This window comes from Xenopus laevis, chromosome 1S, assembly GCF_017654675.1.
Source record: "Xenopus laevis strain J_2021 chromosome 1S, Xenopus_laevis_v10.1, whole genome shotgun sequence".
Lineage (NCBI taxonomy): Eukaryota > Metazoa > Chordata > Amphibia > Anura > Pipidae > Xenopus > Xenopus laevis.
In genome coordinates this window covers 129,637,270-129,664,955 of record NC_054372.1, presented here as the reverse complement: position 1 = coordinate 129,664,955, position 27,686 = coordinate 129,637,270, and the positions used below count along the sequence as shown (strand labels likewise).

Sequence of the window (27,686 nt, the reverse complement as noted above, 5' to 3'; positions counted from 1 at the left end):
CAGATATCAGTGTTTGGTAGCTGGGGGCAGGTAAACAGGTGGATAAGCCAGTATGGGGACCCCAGGTGACATCACCCTTAAATATCACTGTGATTCTGACCCTAATCAATATAACACTGGCCTCACTCAACAAGGCAAATGGGCTTTTTATCCAAATATAACTGACAATATCACTGATAATCTCTTTATCAGTAAGCATTTCTGGTGACCCTTATTGGTATGGCAGGAGCCGCCCAGAGCTTACCTTTCCTGTGCCGGAGGAGATACGGTGGGGCCTGTTTTACTGCTAGTGCTGGGAGCAAAATGGTACCTTTTCTGCTGCTCCTGGCAACTTGTTTGGCGTTGCCGCCTGAGGGGAGCTGCTCAATTCTCCTCATTATAGCAGCGCCCCTACATTTACTGTGAATATTACAGTCCTCACCAAAATTAGGTACCTTAAACAGGGCTAATCTGGGTAATGCAGATAGTCAAAGAACTTTTTTTAGCCAATTTTTTAGCCAATTCTCTGTAATTAAATGTTGACTGAATGATTCAGACACACATAATTCCAATTCACCTTCAGAAGATTATCCATCTGTTGAATCTTCTCTGGAAGGAATTCAAACAGGAAATGCTGCACCTATTTAATTATAAACAAAAATAATCTTAATTCATTTTTAGTGTTGGTAAGTACCTCTCAGTGAATTAAAGGGCCCAACTTTATCAGGCATCCCTCACTAGGCCCGGGCCAAGCCAATTGAGCTCCCTAGGCAATTTGGCCGGCAACCACGCTCGTCTCCGCACGCAAACATGTGTGCGCATGTGCCATAACAGAAGCAGAGAGCAGGAGAGCGAACTTGGATTAGGAGTAGGCAGAATATCCTTTAACAGATACCTGTTCCAGCCCTGTCCATGGCTTGGGACTGCACAGTAAAGTTTTCCAATTTTACTTTACTGCATGATTAATTATAATTCTGCACTAGGGATAACACCAAAATATAAGTAAAATAGTGGTGTGTTGCTCTGTTTGCTAATGAAAAAGGGGTGCCACAGGTCCCAATAGTTCGGAGTGTTAGTCCCACAATGGCAGCCACAACTAGACTATGCTACCTCTTACTGTTTGCCAAAAAAGGATGGACAATGCCTTTCCTACAGTTCATTTTTGGAGACAAGTGATGGATGCTGTGCTACCCTTTGGGGCAAATTTACCAAATTTACTAAAGGGCAAAGTGGCTAACGCTGGCGAAAATTCGCCAGCATTATGGCAATTTGCCACTTTGCCGAATTACTAACGGGTGCTGGCATAAATTCGCTAGCAAAGGAGTTAGACTGAATTTTCACACTGGTGAATGGATGTAACTACCAGTGTCGGACTGGGACACCAGGGGCCCACCCAAAAACCTTAGACCAGGGGCCCACTCAGTACTATTTTTCTCCCTCAAGATTACTCAATCTCTATTCTTCTAGTCTCTAGTCTTTACATACTATAAACTATTATTCCATCTATTTATCTGCATAGAAATAGGGAATGGCCATGAAATAGGCCAAATGTTTAACAGCATGAGGGCCCACTGACACGTTAGTAGCGATGGGCGAATTTGCGCCGTTTCGCTTCGCCGAAAAATTTGCGAAATTCGCGAAACGGCGGAAAATTCGCGAAACGGCGCCGGCGTCTCGTTTTTGACGCCAGCGCCCGTTTTTTTTTGCGGGCGTTTCACGAATTTATTCGATGTCGGCGAATCGCGCAAATTCGCCGCGAATTCGCGCCTGGCGAATAAATTCGCCCATCCCTACACGTTAGCCCACCGGGACTTTTCCTGGTATCCCGGTGGGCCAGTCCAACACTGGTAACTACGCTAATTCACTAAGATGTGGATTTTCCTGAACGTTACCTCTTGCACCAGACTTGCCTTCAGACCAGGCAAAGTGCAATAGTGTAGATAGGACTTCCTCAAAAAAAGTTAAACATTTTTCTAAGTCCCATAAAAACACTGGCATCTTTTACTTTTTACAGGGTGATAGGATGAAAAAGATCCTTCCTCCGTACATTTGCTAACATATGGCACCTAAACTATACTGTGGGCACTTGTGTAGGGCATTATAACAATTATATATAATTTTATTAAGGTTCCCTGGCCTTGTTTAGTGTAATGTATTTACTGCAGCATATACAGCCATTGTACTTTAACTGCATGCCGCATGCAAATTAGCCAACGCTAGCGTAACTTGGAACTGCTGAGCATATTTTCGCTAGTGTAACTTCGCAAGCCTGTTTTACCCTGTGCACAACTTCGGATCTTTGTGAATTAGCGTTTTCCAGGCGAGTTTACGCCTGGAGAAGTGTCGCAATGTGCTCAAAGCCATCGCTGGTGAATTTTCGCAGGTAAGTAAATTTGCCCCAAATTGTTAAGTTAAAATAAATGCAAGGAGTGGGAGCAAAGTTTAACAAAGGACCATGGAATGGACACTCTGAAAATGTGTTGTCGCTGTTCTATAAATTTTGAATGAAAGATGTGGCTTTTACTTGATGTCTTTATATGTATGTGTATATATATTATAAGTAATACAGAGATTTGTTTGATAGTGAAAGTATAACAAAGTGAAAAGTTTACCTGAGAGAATAGAGCTTCACGGAACCCATTGACCTGTAAGAAGCAAGAGATTGGCTTTTTGCACATATTTTATAAACCAAAAAATATTTTTTGGAATATGCTGTAATTATTTCTCTGTTCCACATTTTACATTAGCTGTTGCAGTGATGGTCACATAAATGTGGGCTGATATGCCATAGGGAACATATATGTCTACAAGTGCACTGAGCAAAGTGCAATTTTGAATGCGATAGCCATGTTTTCTCCCAAAATGCATTTTTTCAATTTCAGTGCAATAGTGGTTGTAAGGGGACAATGCATTTGGAGTAATTGTTCTGGGTCTATGGCAATCATGCCATTTCCAGTGTTTGCTGTGCAAGTGACCCTGGGGTTACTTCCTGGTCAGGGAACCCTGAAGCTACAGCCTGGTCAGGAGGTGGTGGTAGATCTACGGTTCCCCTGCGTCGATAGGTGCGGCCCTTGATTTAGAACGGAAGGCAGGAAAGTTAAGCAGCACAGAACGCAACAATACAGAACTCTGGGGAACTTGCGGATGCACATGAGCCCTCATATGTTATGTGGGTGTGCCTATATTTTCTTCATCATTACACTTGGTAAATGAGGTGCATATTGTCAATGGTGAGGTGAACTGAGAGTAAGGAATATAGGAATTAAAAACGTACTGGTGCTTCTGAAAAAAGACCCTAACCCTACTCTAGAACCCTAAATGGCTGTTTTAGAACAGGGTTACATTAAGCTTCTTATACTTAGTCTGTGTTCTGGAAGTAGACACATAAATAATGGCTCTAGTGGTTAATAACACTAACACTTTTACTGAGCAGTAGGGCAGCTTGAATTCTGCTAACAAATAAGCTGCAAACAGCTTCAAATAAGTATGAGAATGCACACAGAGGCAGTTAGTCCTACACCCAGTGCTTATGTTTTCAGATCTCTGACTGGAGCAAGGGCAGCCTCATCCCTAGTTCAGACACCACAATTATGCTCTCTGCAGTTTGCATCTTACCTTGGTGGGTTTTCTCCAAAACCATACAAATAAAATGAAAAAAACTTGTTTTTTGGGAATGCCATTGGCAACTTGTAATAGTGTAAATTCCACTAGTGCAGGGACTGATGTTAATGATGAACAAACTCTGTAAAATGCTGCACAACATTTTCAACTATATTATATAAACAATAATAAAACTAGGAGGAACCAAGGTTTGAGACTTTCCCATGACTGTGCTTCCTAATTTGCTAGGTACACTCTGATGTAATGAAAATCTCTCTATGTTTTGAACTTTAACTGCATCCATTACCAAAATCTGTCTTTTTACAAAATAAACAGCAGAGGGACCTCTAGCTATAGAGACGCAGAGATTATTTTTCTGCTTTATCAACTGAAAAGGTTTTTTTATTCATTTGTTGTGATGACTCCACAAGTTTTGCCACCATCTTGGATTGATCGTCTTTTCACAATACCCAGATAGCAGATAGTACTTTACAAAATGAAAAATTGAGCCTAATGGATTTATCAAAAGAAGATGATCGGCAAGATAAAACGTGCATGCACAAGCTAGTATTGTAGCCATGGCATCTAATAGTCAGTACACCAAAACTGTTTATTTCACATCCCATTTACTTCTGGGAAGCCTTTTCAAATATATGTATATGGGTTTTTTGTTCAATATTGTCACGGATTTGTTGTAACAGTAATTGTGAAACTGTGCATGCTAGTACAATGCTTGTTTCTAAGTAACAACAACAAAGCTGGCTAATATCTGAGCTTCCTCGTTGCCTAAATGCCATCCAAGCAGGAAATAGCATAAGGTCATAGATTGTGGGGTCTGTAATGGTTTAAATTATAAGTTTTTTGTATTATTTTCGTGACTTTGCATATCTACACATTAATCCGCAGTGTCCAGTACCAGTACTATGAAATTGCCATAACCAAGCTTTGGAACCCCCTACCGTCTGTGTATTGTTATTTATATTTTCCATGTTTGCTTTAATAGTGTAAAAGCTTAACATATAGACATCGCAGCCTTGGGAAAGGCTTGATACACTAGCTTTAAAGATCCACACACATAAAAGATACAAACATGCTTACCTTCTCCTGGTTGTCCTGGGAAACTTTTAGACGTAGTACTTTGGACATAACTGTAGTTAAAGAGGGTCTTTCAAGTTCCTCGGCCTATGCTTGAGCTTGCTTTCCTTTGCTGATCTCCTGTGTCTGTATCAGCCCTCTGTTACTTTCAGTTTTATTATGCTGCTGCTTTATACAATAGATAGGGGAGGGGATAGTGGAAATAAAAGGGAATTTCCAGCAGCTCATAAACGGCCGATTACAGGTATGGGACCTGTTATCTAGAATGCTTGGGACCTGGGGTTTTCTGGATAACAGATATATCTGTAATTTGGATCTTCATATTTTAAGTCTACTAGAAAATCATGTAAACATTAAATAAAGCCAATAAGATGGTTTTGCTTCCAATAAGAATTCATTATATCTTAGTTGGGATCAAGTACAAGCTACTGTTTTATTATTACAGAGAAAAAGGAAATCATTTTTAATCATTTGGATTATTTGGATGAAATGGAGTCTGTGGGAGATGGCCTTTTCATAATTCGGAGCTTTCTGGATAATGGGTTTCCGGATAACGGATGCAATACCTGTATTGGCTGTATCACTTTACTTTCTACTATTTTGTGAATATTGTGATGTTTATATGACTACCTGGCATGAATGGAACATTTATCTTAAATATATATGGTGGAATCATTTCACACAAACAGCTGTGGTAATATATAAGTTATTCTAATCAGAAAGAATATATATACATTAATTACTTTTTAAAATGTTTACATCATTTTATTCTATATATTTTGCTAAAATATATTTTACTCAGGGCTGTATTTTCATCCAGTGTCACCCTAAAGGCACCAAACGTATATCCGCCCCCCAGGTTGTGATCTTCATGTATGCACGTGATATCGCATCCTCCGACGCTGGCCCAGGTACCCCTCACCCGCCCCCCAGCTTTACCATTGGAACCTTTCTGTGTAAATCTGGGGACATTTTTTTTCCCTAGAAAATGCAATTGACCACATTATGTGATGCATGATCATGTTAGATATTAGTATAATTTGGACATGGGGACAGCTAAATTACACTGATGCACTTAGTTGGAACCTAATGCAATAGTTACAAGCAGTTACAAGTCAGAGGATGGTCCGATATATAACCTGAAACCAGCTGTCAGTTGTACAGTTTATTTTACATTTCAGTTTGGATATTTAACGATTCATAGCATAATTTATTGAAAATAGTGTCATGTCGACAGGCTGTGCTCCACTCCTCTGGTTTACATATTAATCATAAAACATAGACTAACTCCTTGTCTCTCATGATTTTGACTCTTTCCGCATCTCTACTACATATCCCTTTGTCCAAAATTTTCCATCAGGACAGATAATTATCAATCCACTAGTATAGCTGGGTTATCTGTCAAAATAGCCTACAGGTATGCCATACTTGCTGTGATAGTCAGGCAGTATGTCTCTAAATTGTCCAAACTGCCTGAACAAATCTGTGTATGACATGAGGGAACAGAACATATTGAATGAATATAACAATGATGGGCAGGTAGGTGGATACAATTTTAAACAATGATGGGGAGATAGGGAGTGGTAGGGAAAGTACATAAAATTATGGGTGAAATGGGTATGATACTCACAATAAGGAGAGATTTTGGAGGTGCCAACGTATAAAGCATCAAATAAAAACATTTGCTACACTGTTTCGCAACAGTTTCAGTTTTGTTTTCAACTCCTTGAACCTGATTATACACTGTTCTAAAACAGCAGCTTTGTTTTCCTCCTTTCTTATGTGTGTGTGTATATATAGAGAGAGAGACAGAGAGAGAATCAAGAGGGTCACTCGCACTCCATTAAGCAATACAGACCGGGTGCTGCCGCTGTATCAAATATTCATATGTCCATGAGTGTAAGCAGCGCACACCGGATTTCTTAAACATATTATTTTATTTATCAAAACATTAAAAGCATTAAGCTAGAATCGACGTTTCGGTCCTGGTCTTGGACCTTTATTTATTTGATAAATAAAAGAAAAATTTCAAGAAATCCGGTGTGCACTGCTTACACTCATTGACATATGAATATATATATCTGACAGTTTTGTTTTTGTATTAACCCCTGACAGCAAATATTGCTTGTAGAAAATTGACTTAACCTCAAGCATGGTAATAAGATCACTGCAGAAAAGGAATAATGAACTTTGCATTAACTGTCAGGAATGAGAGTAAGATTACTGCTGAAAATGTAAAAAATGAAAGTGGGGGGAAAAAAGCACAATCTACTCTGTTCCAGTTTGAGGAAATAGATTTAATTCAGGATTAGTGTAGGATAACCATGCAGAGTGGTTTTAGAAAATAGACAATAAACACTGCTTTAAAAGGGTTGTTCATCTTTCAACACTATTTTTATTTCAGCTGGTTCAGACAGTTCACCAGAAATAAAGACTTTTTCCAATTACTTTCTATTTTCTATGTGTGACCGTTCTTCTATTAGTGGTGTAAATCAAATTTTCACCTTATAAAGAAGCTCTGGGAGGGGACTTGCCGACCCTGTAAACTGTTCTAAATTGATACATTTAGTTGATACATTTCTTATCTTTGTCCCAGTTGAGCAGAATCTCTGAGTTTCATTACAGGCAGCTGTTAGAATTGATACAATAGTTACTAATACTCCAGAGATGCTGCTGAGAAATGTGTCAACTAAATGTTGAGTCCACACCTGAATTACTGAGCTGCCATACTGAAACACATTCAACTTTAAACTTATATTGTGATAAAACTGTAAAAAATAAACTAATGCAACCTAATGAATGGCAGCCATGATATTGCTAGAATTCAGAATTTCAATGACGCTGTACTGCTTTCTTGTTACATTTTAGTTAAAATTGTTATAGCCGTCAAATAAACCATGCTGAGAAAAATCCTTGGAAAATGTTTTTGTGTGTGCATTTTTCATTCTCCTTTAAGGTGTGTCTCCATAACCCCCTTTAAAAAGTGAAATGTTCTTCTACAATAGACAATAGCAAAATTGGTGCTTAATTTGCTCTTACTACTAGAAGATTCTTTTTTTGTATTCTTTTTGTCCCAATATATATAAAAAATGAAATCATTACCTATTTTTTTTCATATAAATAAACGTTATGCTATTTTATGAAAATACAACTGATTTGGAAAACCTGTGTCTCCCAAATGAGTTAATATTACTTTGTCTCCTTATGTTTTGCCTACCTATTTCTGTGTAATTTGTAAAACATTAATAAAATATAAATTACAAAAAAAAATGTGTGTGAGTGTATATTGATGCGGACACTTGTCAAATTGTGTATGTGTGTAAATAAGTGTGTGTTAAGGTCTGTAAGACTTACCTGGGGTCTGTAGGCTAGCAGGAGACACTGAAGGGAAGCTGAATTGCATGGAGGGTGGCCATATATTCCAAATGGCAGGGGGAAGTGGTATTGGGGAGTTTATGAAGTACAGACAACAGCAGCATGTCTTCAGTGAATCGACCGTTAATACAACTCCAAATTCAGTGGATATGCTTTAGTGGTGCTCTATCTGGGGACTACGCTGCTCAGTTTAATTCCAATCAGATGGCACTCACTCAGCAAACTGTGTTTACAATTTGTGCTTTATTCAGATCTCCACACAACGTTTCGGAGCCTCTACCCCCTTTCACTTGAAATGCACTTGAGAAATGGGGTAGAGCCTCTGAAACGTTGTGTGGAGATCTGAATAAAGCACAAATGGTAAGCACAGTTTGCTGAGTAAGTGCCATCTGATTACCTTGTTGTTATTGTGATGTCTTCAGTGAATACATAACTATTATCAGATGAAAATCCTGACTTTATCAGATTATGCAGCATAGATAAAAATGTCAAGAAACAACTTCAGTAACATCTGCCATTGACTTCTACATACCTCGACAGGTGTGAAAGAAAGTATATTTGGATTTTTAGCAGATTTGGGGTATAATAAATCTCTAAAAATCTTTTTTATTTGTCCATAAAAAATTCAAGTTTTCCCCCTAAAAAACTTGAATTTCTAATAAATAACTATTGTATGTGATGATGTACCAGCTGTCCACTTTTAAAATCTTAATCCAGCTACAATTTACTGCTTGCAAATTTTCTCAGACTTTTATTTGCTAAATACACAACATGAATATATTAACTAGGGATGCACCGAATCCACTTTTTTGGATTCAGCCGAACCCCCAAATCGCTCACGAAAGATTCGGCCGAATACCGAACCGAATCCGAACCCTAATTTGCATATGCAAATTAGGGATGGGAAGAGGAAAACATTTTTTACTTCCTTGGTTTCTGACAAAAAGTCACGCATTTTCCATCCCCACCCCTAATTTGCATATGTGAATTAGGATTCGGATTCAGTTCGGCCGTGCAGAAGGATTCGGCCGAATCCGAATCCTGCTGAAAGGCCAAATCCTGGCCGAATCCCAAACCGAATCCTGGATTCGGTGCATCCCTAATATTAACATGATTTAATCAAAGGCCAAAAAGCCTTTTGCACTGATATCCAGTTGTGTCAAGATGAACTATGCTGCCCCAGTTGAACAAAATACATTTAAATACTAAAATACCACAGGACTGTTTTGCAATGAGCAAAGATTGCTGCTAACTCAGTGAATGTCCGGTACAAGACAACACTGCATTCCCTATACTCATACATTATATATTATAATGGGGCAGTCTTTGTAATATATTAATTGTACCCTTTATTATACAAATAACACACAAAAATATACATGTTATGATGGCATCATTCCCTATATTGAGAATGGCTACAGAATAGGGATTGGAAAATCTGTGCCATTTCGCTTCGCTGAAAAATTCACAAATTTACTGCAAAATTCACAAAGCATCGATAAATTAACACAACATATTGAAGTCAATGGGCGTTAAAATAATTGTGACTCGTGTCAATTTTGAAACGATCGACAATTTTTATATGTGCAACTATTTGGTCCAAATGCATTGAAGTCGGAGGGGTGTCTGTAATTTAGATGCACGTCATTTTTCGCTGGCGAATTGTTGCCACAGTCTTATTAATTTGCTTGCAGCAAAATGCAGAAATTCACTGTGAATTTGTGTCTGGCAAATTTATTCATCCATCACTACTACTGAATAAACACACTCTTATCATGGTAATAAAACCCACTGCACTTTATTCTTCAACTTATTTGAATTTAACTGAACTCAGCAACCATGATCTCACTTGCTAATATAACTGTCCTGCCTTGGGCTGCATGGGTGATGTCATAATGCTCTGAATCTCACAGCTGTTGGAAAAAAACATTTGTCATTGTGATGTCATAATGGACAAAGTCAAGGTGTACAGCTACAGCCCTGAGATTTCTCATTCTTGATCAGGAGACTGAGGTGAGTAGATCTCCATTTATTTGGGAGAAAACTTTATTAAAAATAATCATTTTATACTGGTACAGTGTGCACTTTCAGACTGCTAGTGGTATCCCGAATATGTTAGAATTTTAATTAATTGACTAAAATTGATTCTGGGGGAGATAGCCTTCCTGTAATATGAAGCTTTCTCGATAACAGGTTTCCGTGTAATGGATCCTGTAGCTGTATATGTATATATAAGCACACACTCATATATATATATATATATATATATATGTATATATAGTCCACAATGTAGCCAGAACTCTCAAAAAATAGTATAAATTGCCTGGGTGCAGTATCAATAATTACAATTCATATTCGGCAAGTAAGATCCACGCTCTCAGGTCTTAAGTAAAATTATAAAGAGTTTTATTGTTACATACGAGACTGATGTTTCGGCCTCCTCCGAGACATACCACTCTTGTATGTAACAATAAAACGCTTTATAATTTTACTTAAGACCTGAGAGTGCTGATCTTACTTGACATATATGTATATTTATATATATATATATATATATATATATATATATATATATATATATATATATATATATATATATATATATATATAAACACACAGGGATATTATGTACAGGGATACATACAGGGATATGACATATAACAAAGTATTTGGATTATTAATGGTTTTCTTTTTTTTCTCTTCACAGAAAGAATTTTTTTTGAGATCAAACACAAACAAAATCAAAATGTGGAAAGCAATTTGCAAATGCTTTTGTTTTCGCAAGGTAAGGACGTTGTTTTTTCTACTATAATATGACATATTTGATTTAGCGAATAACATGGGGGAGATGATGAGATAGATTGCTCACAGACTGACTGCTCCTCAATATATCTGTATTGTGCTACAGTCACTAGTGCTGTTTCCATTCATATATGTTATATGATTTGGCTTTAGTATAGGGCAGGGCTGTCCAACTGGTGTCACCCCTTGTGTGGCCCCCCACCTACCTGCTGTAACTGCTTACCATGTGTAAGATTTAAATGGTATCACTACAGAGATTAACTGGCCCCTGCATTGTTTAAACCTCAAATTCAGATTTATACCCTGTATTGTTCACCCCCTAAAGCCCTGTATTGTTCACACCTGAGACCCAGACTGAAACAGCTCACATTGTTCATCTATTCACACTTTATACAAAATGCTAATGGGGCACCAGCACTGTGTCACTGTATGTAGTACATATTAGAGTGGTCCTGATGGGTTTCAATGTCTCCTGCTCTGTTCTGTCTTCCATATGCTCCCTGTGTGTGCCCTGCTCTTCCTGTGTGTGCCCTGCCTGCGTGTACCCTGCTCTGCCTGTTTGTGCTGTGCTCTACCTGCATGTACCCTGCTCTGCCTGTGTGTGCCCTGCTCTACCTGTGTGTGCCCTGCTCTGCCTGTGTGTGACATACTCTGCCTGTCTGTGCCCTGCTCTGCCTGTGTTTGCTGTGCTCTGCCTGTGTGTGCCCTGCTCTGCCTGTGCCCTCTCTCTCTCTCTCTCTGTGTGCCCAGCTCTGCCTGTGTGCCCTGCTCTGCCTGTGTGTGACATACTCTGCTTGCATGTGCCCTGCTCTGAGTGTGTGCGCCCTGCTCTGCCTGTTTGTGCCCTGCCTGTGTGTGCCCTGCTCTACCTGTGTGTGCTCTGCTCTGCCTGTGTGTGCCCTGCTCTGCCTGTCTGTTCCCTGCTCCGCCTGTGTTTGCTGTGCTCTGCCTGTGTGTGCCCTGCTCTGCCTGCATATGCCCTGCTCTGCCTGTGCCCTCTCTCTCTGTGTGTGCCCAGCTCTACCTGTGTGTGCCCTGCTCTGCCTGTGTGTGACATACTCTGCCTGTGTGTGCCCTACTCTGCCTGTGTGTGCCCTGCTCTGCCTGTGTGTGACATACTCTGCCTGCATGTGCCCTGCTCTGAGTGTGTGTGTCCTGCTCTGCCTGTTTGTGCCCTGCTCTGCCTGTGTTTGCTGTGCTCTGCCTGCGTGTGCCCTGCTCTGCCTGCGTGTGCCCTGCTCTGCCTGCATATGCCCTGCTCTGCCTGTGCCCTACTCTCTCTATGTGTGCCATGCTGTGCCTGTGTGTGCCATGCTGTGCCTGTGTGTGGTCCTGATGGGTTTCCCTGTCTCCTGCTCTGTTCTACCTTACATATGCTCCCTGTGTGTGCCCTGCTCTTCCTGTGTGTGCCCTGCCTTTGTGTACCCTGCTCTGCCTGTTTGTGCTCTGCTCTACCTGCATGTACCCTGCTCTGCCTGTGTGTGCCCTGCTCTGCCTGTGTGTGCCCTGCTCTGCCTGTGTGTGACATACTCTGCCTGCATGTGCCCTGCTCTGCGTGTGTGTGCCCTGATCTGCCTGTTTATGCCCTGCTCTGCCTGTGTTTGCTGTGCTCTGCCTGCATATGCCCTGCTCTCTCTGTGTGTGCCATGCTGTGCCTGTGTATGCCATGCTGTGCCTGTGTGTGTCCTGCTCTCCCTGTAGAACATAAGCCTGGTATTTGTTCTGGGGGTTTTGTTAGTATTTAAAAATAAATTATTGTTAGGGGGCCCCTAAGGAGTTTAATCATGTGCTGGGGGTGCTGTGTTATCCAAAGGGGAAGAGGAGGCAAATGGATTTAAAGGTATGTCTTACTATGACAACTTTTTTCACATATGAGTGATAAGTGATATCCCTGCAGTGAGCAGCAACCATTTGGTTTTTTTGGTGTGCTATTAATGTGGACATAATCTTGTGTTAACATGGGTGTGGTTTAAAGTGGGGAGTGTTCAACACTGGCTTCCATTATCGGCCCTCCACTATGTAGGCCGGAAAAATTTCATCCCTAGGTACCACAGAAGTTGGACGGCACTGGTATAGGTGATACACTATGTTATACTTGTGTTTGCACCAACTATGTCATTTAGTACCAAATCAGTCACTATAGATTACTGACCCAAAAATCAAATCCTTATTACCATATTTAGATTGCCGATAACTCAATATAATATCTTGTGATTTTAAGGGTTTAAATGCAGATTCACCAAATCCAAAAATAAAACTAAAATTTCTTCTATTATGTGATTTTTTACAATCAAAAGCATACTGCTATCTACATATATGTGTTTTCTATTAACTAAGGGAAGTTGGATTTATATCATTTAAATAATTATAGTTTTCCTATTTGCTCATTTCTTTTTGTGACTAAACTTTTTTTTGTCTTCATTAGAAAAAAATAAACCATCAATCAACTAAAGAATCTGTTACGGTAAGTGATTGAACAACATCAAAAGAAGTGACACCATTTTCCTATTTGTTTCCTATTAAAACCAGATAATTCCTTGCCTATATATTTATACCTTGATGAATCTGCACCATATACATAGTCAATTCTTACTGGTCTTAAAAAAAACACTGGGTAAACTGGATTTAGCCAGTTTATTCATAATTGGCAAAATTTCCAATTATTTCTCATCTGAATAATAATCAATTTCCATGACTTGATAAACACGGGCACCTTCCTTACTTATCAAAATCCGGATTTATCTCAATATTTTCTGCTACAAACGCCAATCAAACCCGCTCAGGTTTTTTTCCACTTATTTATTATTACATTTTCCCAAAAATGTGTTTTGCGGGAAAAAAAACAGATTTTCACCATTTTTACAGATATTTTATCCGATTTTCACACATTTTCTGAATTTTCATCTGATTTTCACACATTTTTTGGATTTTTCACCCAAAAACTCTGAAAACTTGGGGGTATTGTACAAAACCCAGCACACATCAAAAAATCATTGGGACTTCTCCCATTAACTTATATGCAACCTCGACAGGTCTGAGATGCCAGATTTTCAAATTCAGATATTTCCATCCTCAGGGTTTAATAAATTACGAAAAATGTATGATTTTTTAAAAGTCCAATTTTATTTAAAAAAAATCACTAATTTCTCAAAATGTCAGTTTAGAGTTTAATAAATACAAACTCACCCACATTCTATTCAGTCCTATGGGATTTTTAGAATTGTATTCATCAATAGGTAAAATTTAAACCTCACCATTTGATAAATACGGTTCTAAAATCCCCATAGGCATGAATAGAACGTGGATGAGTTTTTATTTTATAAACTCTAACTCCGATTTTGATAAATCTGCCCCTTAATGTCATTTAATAGTGACATTCAGCTACAGAATTATTCATTACCATTTCCATAGATGGCACATTTCATAATGGCATTGACTTTATTGTTAAAACTGTTTTCTTTGTTGATGAAAACTCATTCTCTCCTGTCAAAAGGAAAATACCTTGATTTTGCATTATCAGAATAAATCACTATACTGACCATGCATTTATTTAGTCATTATTATTATATCATAATTACTCATATTAGTTATATCTAATCAAAAACATATTTTTCCAAAACAAGCCACACTTCTTTAGTGATAACTAAGAATAATTGATAGGCCTTTAATTGCATGAAGTAACACCACCATTTTTTCCCTCAACCAGGAGAAAATCATTGAGGAACGTCATGAGATTACCATCTGCCTGGTAAGCAATAAATGAGTTGCTATCAAACAGACCTTTTGGGGCAGATTTATCAAGGGTTCGAAGTGAATTAGAGGGAATTTTCGAAGTAAAAAAATTCAAAATTTGAAGTCATTTTTTGGATACTTCGACCATCGAATAGGATACTACGACTTCAACCATTTGATAATCGAAGTACTATCTCTTTAAAAAAACTTCGATTTCAATACTTCACCAAATTAAACCTGCCGAAGTGCTATGTAAGCCTATGGGGACCTTCCAGAGCATTTTTCTAAGTTTGGAAGTCGAAGGATTTCAAAGGATTTAATTTGATTCGAAGGATTTAATCTTTCGATTGCAGGATACGTAAATTCGCTGAAAAAAACTTCGACTTCGATATTCTAAGTATTTCAATTCGATGGTCGAATTTCGAAATTTTTAACTTCGAAATTCGACCCTTGATAAATCTGCCCTTTTATGTTACCTTCCTTTAAATGTTGTGCTTACATAATATTATTAGTATCATTACCAAAGTTCCTTTTTAATGATTAGATTCCTGGGTCTGCCCCCCCAGCCAGGTTCCAAAAAGCTCCAAAAGTGTGTAAACACATTTTGACATAAGAGCTGTTAGCTCAGTGTTCCCCATTGGAACATCACAATATTCCTAGAGATGAGCACTGATCTAACAGTCTCTTATATCATTGCCATTAACCAGGATAACCTGGTGATCCTCTGCAAGAAAGCAGAAAAGAAGTGGTATAAAGCCATGAGTTTATTGGGCAAAATGGTTACTATTAAAGGGATACTGTCATGGGAATTTTTTTTCTTTCAAAATGAATCAGTTAGTGCTGCTCCAGCAGAATTCTGCACTGAAATCCATTTCTCAAAAGAGCAAACAGATTTTTTATATTCAATTTTGAAATCTGACATGGGGCTAGACATATTGTCTAATATAAAAAAATATTTTAAGGGAATATCAAACCCAGATTCACCCTGGGGAGCAAATTTGTTAGGCGCCACATACTTTGGCACTGGTGAGCCTGTCCCACCTCCCGTTCTGAATTGCCTGCAAGTGCAATTTGCTTATGGCCTCAAGCAGAGGAGTTTGGATGTTGCAGTTCTTCTTTAATCAAGTGGGTTCATTATACATTTTCTCTCCTCTAAAAGGAAACGGCGCAGGAATCTGTTGCTAACACCTGCCAGCCTGAAGACGCTGAAAATGAGCAAGTGAATGCTGAAATCAACTGTGAGAACCTCGAAGCCTTCAATGAGGTATGAACAGAAAGATCTAATTAAACCTTTATATTAATTTATTATTTCCTGAAATGCATATAAATACTTGCAGTGGACTTGTGACTTATGAATCAGGTGAAAGCAATATTTTCACACTGAGCTAGACTTGTAGAATAAAAATCCCACATTCAAAATAAAAAGATAGGGAATGCATTACATACACAATGCGTTGACATTATCTCACTTAGGGGGTTATTTATCAAGGTTCGGACTTATCTCAATTTCGGCTGCTATAAACTCAGATCTAACACGCTCGGGTTTTTAACGCTTATTTATTATTACATTTTCCCGAAAATTACCTTTGTGGGAAAAGCTCAGATTTTCAAGATTTTTCCATGAATTTTTCCCGAATTTTTTGGAGTTTTCACCCGAAGGCTCAGAAACCCCAGACAAAACCAAAAATCAATAGGACGGTTCCCATTGACTTTTTTGCAGCCTCGACAGGTTTGAGATGCCGTGTTTTTATATTCGGGTTTTTTAGCCCTCGGGGTTTAATACATTTTGTAAAATTTGTGATTTTTTTTTTAAAGCCTATTATAACACAAAAAAATCGAAAAAAAATTCGGATTTCGGATATAAATAATATTAATTTAATATTAATAAATAACCCCCTTAGACTGTAAGCCCTATGGGGTAGGGTCCTCCCCCCTTTTGTCTCCTTGACACTGAGCACTTAATTAGTATTGTAATTATATTTTATATTTATGTGAATTGTATTTCTAATAATGCTCTTTTTTCCCCAAAACCAGGACCAATCAGAAGAAAACCTCCCTCAGGTAAGTAGAAATGGACAGAAATGAATCCAAACATACTTTATTTTTTATGCATTGTTTTAGAGTGCAATATAGGGGCAAATTCACTAAAGCGCGAAGTGCCTTAAGCTAGCGCAAATTTGCCAGCGTGACGTCATTTCCTTACTACGCTAATTCACTAACTTGTGCATTTTACTGAATGTTACCTCTTGCGCCAGACTTGCCTTCGCCACCTCAGGCGAAGTGCAATAGAGTAGATTTTTTCTAAGTCCCAAAAAACTCTTTTCCTTCTCTAAGGGTGATAGGCTGAAAAAGATTGTAAATTTTTTTGGGGGCATCCTCCTTCCCCCCTACATTTCCTAACATATGGCACCTAACTATACAGAGGGCACATGTATAGGGCAAAATGTCAACTCTATTTTATTTAATGAAGCTTTCCCAGGCTTGTGTGGTGTAATGTATTTGCTACTAGATATACGTCCATTTAACTTTAACTTGGCGCCATATGCAAATTAGGCATCGCTAGCGTAACTTTACTTTGCTTGATGAATTAATGCTAGCACAACTTTGCTACCGTTCACCTCGCTGAGTGCAACTTTGGATTTTAGTGAATTAGTGGCGCCCTGGCGAAACTTCGCCTGGCAAAGTCGTCGCTTGCGCATTTTCGCTGCTTAGTGAATTTGCCCCATACACTTCGAGCTATCAAAAAATTTTGGTTTTTGATGTTTTATGCTGTCTTAACCAGGAGGAAAAACATATGGAGCAGGAGCAGAGAGCTGATGGCAGCCACTGCCAGGTAAGCAGAAAATAACCAGTGAAAGATCCAGAAAGGATTCACTGTACATACTCCTTCAATTAGAGAAATTATGTTTTTTTTAAAAAGGACACAGCCAAACATAATAATTCACCCTTCACCACAACTCCACTTTCTTCCCTTACTTATTGACACAAACATAGAAGTTTGAGTGTTGCAGTTCTTTAAAATCAAGGGTTCAGTTAATCTAAAAATACATTTTCTTTATCCTAAATAGGAGATAGCAGAGGAATCAGGCACTAACACCTGCCAGCCTGAAATATCCAACATCCACGAGGAACAAGTAAACGCCCACAACAGCCAGGTAGGCCTTAAAGCCTTTAAAAAGGGTTGAGCAGAATTATTTAATTAAAACTTTTCATTAGTTTATATTTAAATGGTATGTCTTTCTGTTTAATGAGCTGCTCTCATCTCAAATAATGTGTTTTATTTCTTCAGGATGCCAATGTTGAGGTCCCTGGTATAATGGATATTTCGGAGCCACTGATGAGCATTTGTGTAAAACCAAATGCATATGAACCACCAGCGCTGTCAATACAGAGCACAGAAGAACCATCTAACAGGTATTGATTTGTGTTATATTCTCTTGTTTTGGCTCAGTTGCTTATTTATAGAACAATATTAGTATTGCCTGATTTACACCTTATGTAAAGGCTATTCTCCTCATTTTCCTTTTCATTAGAGGATATTATTCATAACTGGCCAATACCCTCTGCTAATTGTATGCCACAGAAAAGTCAGGACTATATGAACATGAACAAACGTAACTTACCTTTTCATTCTTTTCATTTTTCAGTCCTGTTGAGCCCAGATGCCCCATCGCACTTGAACATTTCGACCTGGGACAAGTGTTGGGAGAAGGTGGATTTGGAACAGTAAGAGTTTTTACATAATTAGGTTTAAGTTACTATTAATGTATCCAGAGTAATTCAACTTGCTGTCTTCCTCCAGGTGGTCCTGGCCAAGCACAAGAACACCAAAGAACTATGTGCCATTAAGGCCTTGAAGAAAGAAGGAATCTTAAAAAAGGGAAATATGGACAGGTCAGTGGGGAAATGTTATTTTTGCCCATCTCTGTGACATCATATTTTTTTTTGGCTTAATATATAGGACAGTTTTCTGATTTTTTATTTTGTTATAATGTTTTAGCTCACATTCTTTTGAATGATTTGCATTTGGTTATTTTCTGTTGCATTGCCCTGTGTCTATTCATAAGGATAAGTGTACTGTTAGCTCGTATGGGTCTCACATGGTGATAATGTGATGATTTACCCCACAGTGTCTTCAATGAAAAGAAAATCCTTCAGAGAATAAGTGAAGCTGAACACCCGTTCCTGGTGTCATTACATGGAACATTCCAAACGGATTCTCACTTATTTTTTGCGATGGAATATCTACCTGGAGGTGACATGTTTGATTTCCTCACATCTGTAGAATTGCAAGAACCAGATATCATGTAAGTAGAATGGAAATGGGGGGAGGTTTCAAGGGTTTCAGGGTAGCATTACCACAGCATATATCATTAAAATATAATGTATCACAACCAAAGATATGGCTATGATACAGACCTTCCTTCTCAATTTGTTCACCTAGTTTCTCACACATAGTTTCTATATCAAGAAAAAATTACATACTGACTTTTATTTTTTCTCTATTCAGGTTTTACAGCGCATGTATAGTGCTTGGCCTGGAGGCATTACACAAGATGGGCATTTTCCATAGGTAAGTACTAATATCAATAAATCATCTTTATTCCAGAAGAAGCTGGTAACACTACTAAGAACACCACACAATTGTTGCTAACTAAGGATTTGTATTTCTACTAAACTATTTTCTTTGTTTTAATTCAGAGATCTAAAACTTGAGAATTTCATGTTGGATCAAGGCGGATATCTTAAAATCATCGATTTCGGCCTCAGCAAAGACAGTAAGTGTTGTTCTGGACCATACATAGCATAAGTTCGGGTTTTATTGGTCTAAAATTTGCTTTCAATTGGCCTACTTCCTTGGGGTGCCTAATAAGGGCTGTGATTGGCTAATTAGTAGCCCCTTATGTGGACTGGCAGCATATGGAAGGCTCTATTTGTCGGCATACATGGTTTCTATGCAAATAAATTTTGCCTTCAAGACAGGAATTCAAAAATATGCACCTGGCTTGAGGTCACTATGAGCAGCATCTAATGGGTTGGGGGAGCAACATGTTTCTCACAAGCTACTGGTTGGGCATTACTGCCCAGGTATAGCATTTTTATGTGTCATTACTCTCAACTTGGAGATTTCCTGGGGATATGTGTCAGCCTGGGATATACAGACTATAACTTGTTACTATGGGTAAAGGTGTCTGGGAGCCAGTCTCTGGGTATGTACACTGACCAGGTTTAAGAGAAAATCTTTTTGTAGGCTTCTCTAATATACTCATATTGTTATCAGGATCAAACAATAGTGTTATTTTTTTTAAATATAATATGTAAATGGCCTAAACATATGTGAGTGAGTGTGTAGTTTGTAAGCAAGCAGCTGAGGAAAGTCTCTCATTACATTACATTACGTTCGGGTCCCCAGATCTGCAGATTTCTTACAGTGTTTCTTGTGTTTAAGGATTTGGATACACAGACCGCACAAACGCCATCTGCGGCACAAGAACTTACATGGCCCCAGAAATGTTTATGGATATTGGATATGGCATGGCAGCCGACTGGTGGGCCGTTGGAATCAGTATATACGCTATGCTCATGTATGAGGTAAAGACAATTTCTTTATTTTCAGCCTACATTGGTAAATCCTTGCCCTGTCATTTCATAGCGAGACTAAACATAGTGTAATAATTTGTCATATATAAGTGTAATATATATTGTAATCTCCATGTTTACAAGCATATCTTCCCATACTATCCTATATAATAAAGTTGAAGTGTCTCTGCGTCCAGTCCCTGTGTCCGTGGGATTGCGCTACTGCGCATGTGCCCCACGGACCGTCTCTGGCGAATGTTTGACTACATATGTTCTAGCGCCCGTTAATTTAACGGGCTTAATGTCTAGTTAGTAATAATACATAGTGTGAATATTATAGCATTTGGCTTCCCTTTGTCAGATATAAGAGATACCATGACAGATGTATAGCTCAGATACAGAGGCTGCTAAATGGATATTGTGACAGATCTTTCAGAAATGTTCTTTTACTAAAGAAGTCATGATTTTCTTTTTCAGTTACCATTCAACAATGAAGATCAGAATGAGCTAGAGAACAGCATCCTTTATGATGAAATCGAGCTGCCAGAAGAACTATCAGAGGATGTCTGTAAATTAATATATGAAGTAAGTTCAGCACATCAGTGTCATGTGACTTTATCAACCTGTTATGCTAAGGGAATACACATAATAATATAGTTATTTTCACAATATCACTATGTCCTTTAGTGTGCTTTAGTGGTAGTTTTAGCTTTTAACTGAATATTGAAATGCGTATTACCCCAGTGATCTCAAAGAGACAGGGTGTGAACATCAGAAGCAGCGATTACCCACAAATATAGGGGGATTTTAATCATAATTGAGTATCACTTAAATATGTAAATTAATCTCTGTTGTTTTGTTTTTTGTAGCTCTTGGAAAAAGATCCGGATTATCGCCTCGGATCTGGTGAGGCTGGTGCTGAAGTGATCAAAGCGCAGCCCTTCTTCAGAGTAGGTTTCTAGTCTACTTATTTTAATTTACTGACAGAAATGCATTATTCAATACTGATAACACTTTAATGTTTTATTCAACATCATTTTTTCTGTAGGCTTCTTGTGCTTTATAATTTCTGGTTCCAGCAATTTTAGTTTTTGGAACAGATACTCATTGTGAAATATCTCCTGTCTTTTAGGATATTGACTGGGAACAATTATTACATAGAAAAACAAAGCCTCCATATGTGTTCAACAACCAAGGCCATCTGGAGAGCTTCAATAGCCCTGAATGCCAAGCTCCAGCATTGACAACATCTGCTGTAAAGATCCCATCAGAGCTGCAAGAGGCATTTAGAGAATTTGATTATACACCTGACTGAATATCAAATAATGGTAGGTATGGACGGGGTAGGTGGGGGGGTCAGTCCATGTCTATATGGACAGAAGTCCAAGTCATATAAAGTTAATGTCAGATGTCCCAACTCAACAAGTTCTAAAAGAGAAGGCTCATGTTGGAATATTCTTCTTCTTATAGAGGAACATGGGGAATAGAAATGTAATGTAAAGACATCAGCAAATACTTTTATGGCAAAAGGATAAAAAGCATGCAAATACACTGTTATGATAGATGTAAAAAGGGTTTAATTTCTGGTGTCATTAACCCAGCAAGATTTGTGTTTGTGGTACAAAATACAGGACAGCAAGTTTTACAAATAGATGTATGAAAAGTATGAAATATAAAGTATATCATAAAGTCACCTGCAAAGTGGAAAAACCCTTCATCCTTCTTATTAATTTATAATCAGCTCATAAGTTGCCTTTTAGATGTAATTACCTTCTGTGATTTTGTTTTTCAGATGAGAAATGGAGCAGCGACAGTCAAAGGGAATCTTATTTAGAGAGGAATATCATGGATCATATTTCATACATAACGTGCTTGTTGTATTCACTGTGTACATAATAATACAAATAAATTATATTTTTATTCAAAAATATGATCTGTGTATTTATTAATCATTTGGGCGGATACATTTGCATCAGTTACTGGCCAATGGGAGCTCACAATAGTTTTTAGGATCCCTGTAGTCCTGTCCTTTGGTTTTGTCAAAGAAACCCGTTCTCCTCCGGGGGTATCTTATCAGAAAACTGCAAACACAATGGACCAATGCTCCAAGGAGCTCAGGAGTAGACAGCAAGAAAGAAAGAGAAAACCTGCACAAAGATGCTTACAAATGTTAGCGGCCATGTTTGTATCTTTTTGACTGATTAAAGCATGTAAAGCCTTGCAGAGCTTTCCATTAAGTTCAATTTAGCTTATTGTGTTATGGGAAAAAGATAGCATTAGCTAAGCCATGTTGTGCTATAGTCTAAAGAAAAAGCACAAAGCCAGGAGTAACAGAATATACACAGGCTTGTGCAACAATTAGGGGGTTATTTATTAAAGTCCCAAAAGGTCCCAAAAACTCAACCTTTTGACTAAAAAATCTGAATTTTTAGTAAGAAAATAAATTGGAATTTTTTTGGGATTTATTATACCCTGAGGATGGAAAAAGTTTGAATCCGAAAATCAGGTATCTCAGACCTGCCAAGGTTGTATATAAGTCACTGGGAGAAGTCCCAAAGATCTGTGCTGGGTTTTGTAAAATAATCCGAAGTTTTCGGGAAAAATCCGAAAGAAATTATTTTTCAGGTGGAAAATCAAAATAAATAGTACGATTCAAATTTTTGTACGATTTTCATGACTTTTTCGAGTTTTTTCCCACAGTTGAATTTTTCGGTTAAATTTATTGATAAATAAGGGGCAATAACCTGTGCAGATTTAGTCAGAGTATATTTCAGAAAATAATGAGATAAATTTGGATTTTGATAAATAACCCTCTTCGACATAGGCTTAGGGCTTTTCCTAGCACTTCTCTACGTGACATGATTTCAATCATGCTAAACTAAATACAAGATAAATGACTGCTGAAACACAACCCAAGCAAGTCCACCATTTCAGCGGTCCATTTTCTATATTTTGGCCACATACGTGTTAAGGGCCCTGTGCCTGTGTACTGCAAAATCCAGGATATTTGAGTAAATGGCTGCACTACTGAAAAGGTGTATTGCAACTCTACAAAATTAGAGAAGTTAAAGGGGTTGTTCACCAGGGGTTGTTCACCAATTTTTTTCAATTCAGTTGTTTTTAGATTGTTCCCTAGAAAAATACTTTTTAAATTACTTTCCATCATTTATTTTTTATGTTTTTTCTAAAATCTAAGTTTAAAGGTGAATGTTCCTGTCTGTGGTGTTTGAGTCTGGCAGATCAGTAATTCAGGTGCAGACTCTGAACTGTTACAATTTTGCAACATTTAGTTGATACATTTCTCAGCAGCATCTCTGGCGTGTTAGTAACTATTGTATCAATTCTAACAGCTGCCTGTAATGAAACCCAGAGATTCTGCTCAGCAGGGACAAAGATAAGAAATGTAACAACTATATGTATCCACTTAGAACAGTTTACAGGGTCGACGACCCCCCCTCCCAGGGCTGCTTCAGAAGGTGAAAAATTACACTTTACACTTCAATATTAGAAAAACAGTCACACATAGAAAATAGAAATTCATTGGAAAAAGTCCTTATTTCTGGTGATCTATCCGAAAACAACTAGTTGTTTGAAGGTGAACCACTCCTTTAAAGGGGTGGCTCACCTTTAGGCCAACTTTTAGTATGTTACAGAATGGCTACTTCCAAGCAATTTTCAATTGACCTTCATTATTTCTTTTTTTTATAAATTATTTGCATATATATGGGGGTCAGTGGCACCATCTAAAAAACATATTCTCTGTAAGGCTACAAATTTATTGTTATTGATACTTTTTATTAAAGGAAAACTATACCCCCAAAATGAATACTTAAGCAACAGATAGTTTATATCAAATTGAATGACATATTAAAGAATCTTACCAAACTGAAATATATATTTACATAAATATTGCCCTTTTACATCTCTTGCCTTGAACCACCATTTTGTGACTCTATCTGTGCTGCCTCAGAGATCACCTGACCAGAAATACTACAACACTAACTGTAACAGGAAGAAGTGAGGAAGCAAAAGGCAGAACTCTGTCTGTTAATTGGCTCATGTGACCTTACATGTGGTTTCTATGTGTGCACAGTGAATCTTACGATCTCAGGGGGCGGCCCTTATATTTTTTCTATTTATGATCACCCAATGGCACATACTACTAAAAAAGTATATAATTATGATAATGGTTTATTTACATGAAGCAGGGTTTTACACATGAGCTGTTTTACTCAGTATCTTTTAATAGAGACCTACATTATTTGGGGGGTATAGTTTTCCTTTAACTCATCTTTCTATTCAGGCCCTCTCCTTTTCATATTCCAGTCTCTCATTCAAATCAATGCATGTTTGCGAGGGTAATTTGGGCCCTAGCAACCAGATTGTTAAAACTGCAAACTGGAGAGCTGTTGAATAAAATGGAAATAACTAAAAAAAACACAAATGATAAAAAATTAAAAGCAAGGTTGTAAAAGCATAGAAGACTTACAGCTGAATTCATTTTCCCCAGTCTTCTTTTCTGTTCCGCATATAACTTGAACTGTCTAAAGCTGGCCATAGACGAAAAGATTTGGACCATGTGTGGAGAGTCCCGACATTTTTAATCCGGGGGAGATCGGTCGTTTGGTTGATCGGACAGGTTAAAAGATTTCTGTTGGCAGCAGGTTATATCTCTGCATGTATTGAAGATCGTACAATTTTCAGAGGTAGACTGTCACTAGTTTTGGTCGGACATAACTTTCATACGATTGCTGTCAGGGGCAGAACATCGGCTGATCTGTTCTTTTGTACTTTATTTGATCGGAATGGTTAGTGGCAGGTCGGGAAACAGGGAAGTCCGATAGTATGTTGATTCGTACAATCGGATCTTTGTGTCTGTGGCCAGCTTTAGTGTGAAGTGCAGATTGGTACATTTGGCTGCCTGTAATGAAGAGCTAAATTCTGATTGGGGGAAGTGAAAGGAAATGTACCAGCCCAGCACATTGGTTATATTAGTAAAGTGGGCTGGCTTAGATGTTGTGCAAGTGCTGCGGGGGGGGGGGGGTTAAAGGGAAAGCATGGGAATTTCACAAATACTTGGGCAGGAAGATGGGCCCCAGTGGGCCAGTCTGATGCTGCACATGGCAGCACTAGTCCATCAGCACTAGTCCAAACTGCTTCCTCAGACTGTTAGCTATTGTCGTAGAGGGGAGGACAGGGGTAGAGCTGTGTTAGAAAGGTTTGAACTTTAAAAGAATAGTAACACCAAAAAATGGTGATGCATTCAAGTAATTTATATGTAATACACAAAAGCCATGAATATTTTGTAATTTATATCTCATAAACGGCTCTTTGTGATATCATTGGATATAAACAGAGCTTAGTGAAGCTTCGGCATCGTGCTTTTTATGGTCATTTAACTCCTCATTGACTTATAATATCCTTATATTTTACAATAGGGGGTACTTTATTCACTATATAAACAGCTTAGTGATGTCATCAGTTATAAACGTTGCTTAGTGATGTCATTTTTGTCACGTGACTCACTAAAGCTTGTGTATTATAATAAATATAATAAAGTAATATAAAGTAATATAATAAAGTAATATAATAAACAAGTACCCCTTGTTGGAAAATATGAGGGTCTTAGAAGTTACTTCTGAGCTCCATGACCACTATAAATACAAAAGAAGGCAGTGCAGCTACAGGAAGCTGCTGATCAGAATGGATTTGCATCTCTCCAGCTCTGAATATGCTTTGGGGCAAATTCAATAAGATTCTTAGTTGCGCCAGCATCCGCTTCGCCGCACTTCGCCAGGTATATTTTCGCCAGTGCTACGCAAATTCACTAAAATCTGAAGTTGCGCTCAGGGGAAGCGTAAGGTTGCGAAGTTGCACTAGTGTTAATTCGCCAACCAAAGTGAAGTTACACTAGCGATGCTTAATTTGCATACGGCGCCAAATTGAAGTTAAAATGGAGGTATATGTAGCATCACTACACAAGCCTGGGAAACCTTCAAAACAGCAAATAATTTTTTTATTTTGCCCTACACATGTGCCCACTGTATAGTTAAGGTGCCATGAGTTAGGAAATGTAGGGGGGAAGGAGGGTAGCCCCAAAAAATTTTCGATCTTTTTCAGCCTATCACCCATAAAAAAAGAAAAAACCCCAGCGTTTTTTGGGACTTAGAAAAATTTGTAACTTTTTTTTTAAGCAATCCCTATCTACTCTATTGCACTTAACCTGGTCTGAGGTGGCAAAGGAAGTCTGGCGTAAAAGGTAGCGTTCGGAAAAATGCTTGTGTCAGTGAATTTGCGTAGTTACGTCCGGCAAATTCCCCAGGCGTAAGGGTGCGAAGTTACACAAGTGAATTTACGCCAGTGTCCGTTAGTGAATCGGCAAATTAACGAAAATGCGCTACGCTAGCGAATTAACGCTAGTGTTAGGCGCTTCGTCCTTTAGTGAATTTGCCCCTTTGAGTGTTGGCTCCTCTGCTCTCAGCCTGTGTGACCTCAGTGGATCCGCTTTGTTGATCTGTACTGAAAAGTACAGCTTCCACTTTAGTGTAGGTACAAGAAGTAGAGGTCAGCCTGAAAAGGGAAAGAAGGCATTTTTGGGGTGAGCTTGCTCCAGTGTACCTGCACTAAAACAGAAATGTTCAATGGAGCTGGGGAACAGAGCAGAACTGCTTCTCAGCCTGCAAAAAACACGCAGACTAAGAGCAGCAGAGCCTCTTTGTGGCCTGGCCCTTAGACATAAAAATGAAGTAGGAATATAGAGGCAGGCTCCGATTTGTGGAAAGGCCACCAAGGCCCGGGCCTAGGGCGGCAGGATTTTAGGGGGGCGGCATGCTGCCCAACCACACCCACATTGGTTCAGAAACACTGGGGATGCGCAGGAGATACAATTATTTCCCATGCACCAGTCCCCATTGCTCTGGTCTAGATGATGAAAATTTGCCCAAATAAAGGGGAGGGGACAGGGGCGACGAATGTCAGTGGGCCTACTATGTGAATCCGGCCCTGTATAGAGGTGTATTCTTATGCCATTCTATAGATCTATACTGGAGCCTGCCCTTATTACAGGCACAATGTGAGCAAGTCCAGCATTTCATGACAGACACGTGTAGCCCACCACCATTTAATGACAGCTACATGTGGTCCCCCTGCATTCCATGTCAGACACAGTAAGTGGCCATTTGACTATAGGCACTCACATTAGCCATACAGGTAAACTACACATACTAATCAAAAGAGAAGGTAAATAAGGCCCAACTTAATAGAGCTTACAATCTAAAATAAGGGGGTAACAAGGCAAGAGAGCTGTGTAATTCAGAAGTACATATTCCACCTAACTGTAAATAATATATTAAGTCCTTCATGCTTCTTGTAATGTTTTCTACTCCCCACCAATGTTTCTTTTGAAGAAAGAGCGGGGGAAAGAGGGGGCAGCTACCTGCACGCATACACAGAGCGATAGAGCAGCAGCAGACTGCAGTAGTGCTGGGGATGGAACGGTTAAGCCTTTCCTGCTGCAGTCTAAC

At 38.6% G+C, this 27,686-nt stretch overlaps 1 protein-coding gene across 2 annotated transcripts in view; it reads right to left on the bottom strand.

Moving 5' to 3' along the window:
* The window catches only part of LOC108707010 (proteasome activator complex subunit 2), a 30,923-nt gene extending 6,120 nt beyond the window's left edge, over window positions 1–24,803 (bottom strand). The window contains exons 1-3 of one of the 2 annotated variants that reach the window (XM_041580174.1): window positions 24,653–24,803; window positions 2,592–2,624; window positions 557–619 (exon numbers count right to left, since the gene is read on the bottom strand). In XM_041580174.1, the coding sequence (XP_041436108.1) occupies window positions 557–619; window positions 2,592–2,624; window positions 24,653–24,742 (186 nt within the window). In that variant the 5' untranslated portion in view covers window positions 24,743–24,803. Of the gene's footprint in view, window positions 1–556; window positions 620–2,591; window positions 2,625–4,677; window positions 4,975–24,652 lie in introns of those variants that run through there. The other variant, XM_018243905.2, reaches the window with a different exon arrangement.
* Between the last annotated feature and the right edge of the window lie 2,883 nt (window positions 24,804–27,686).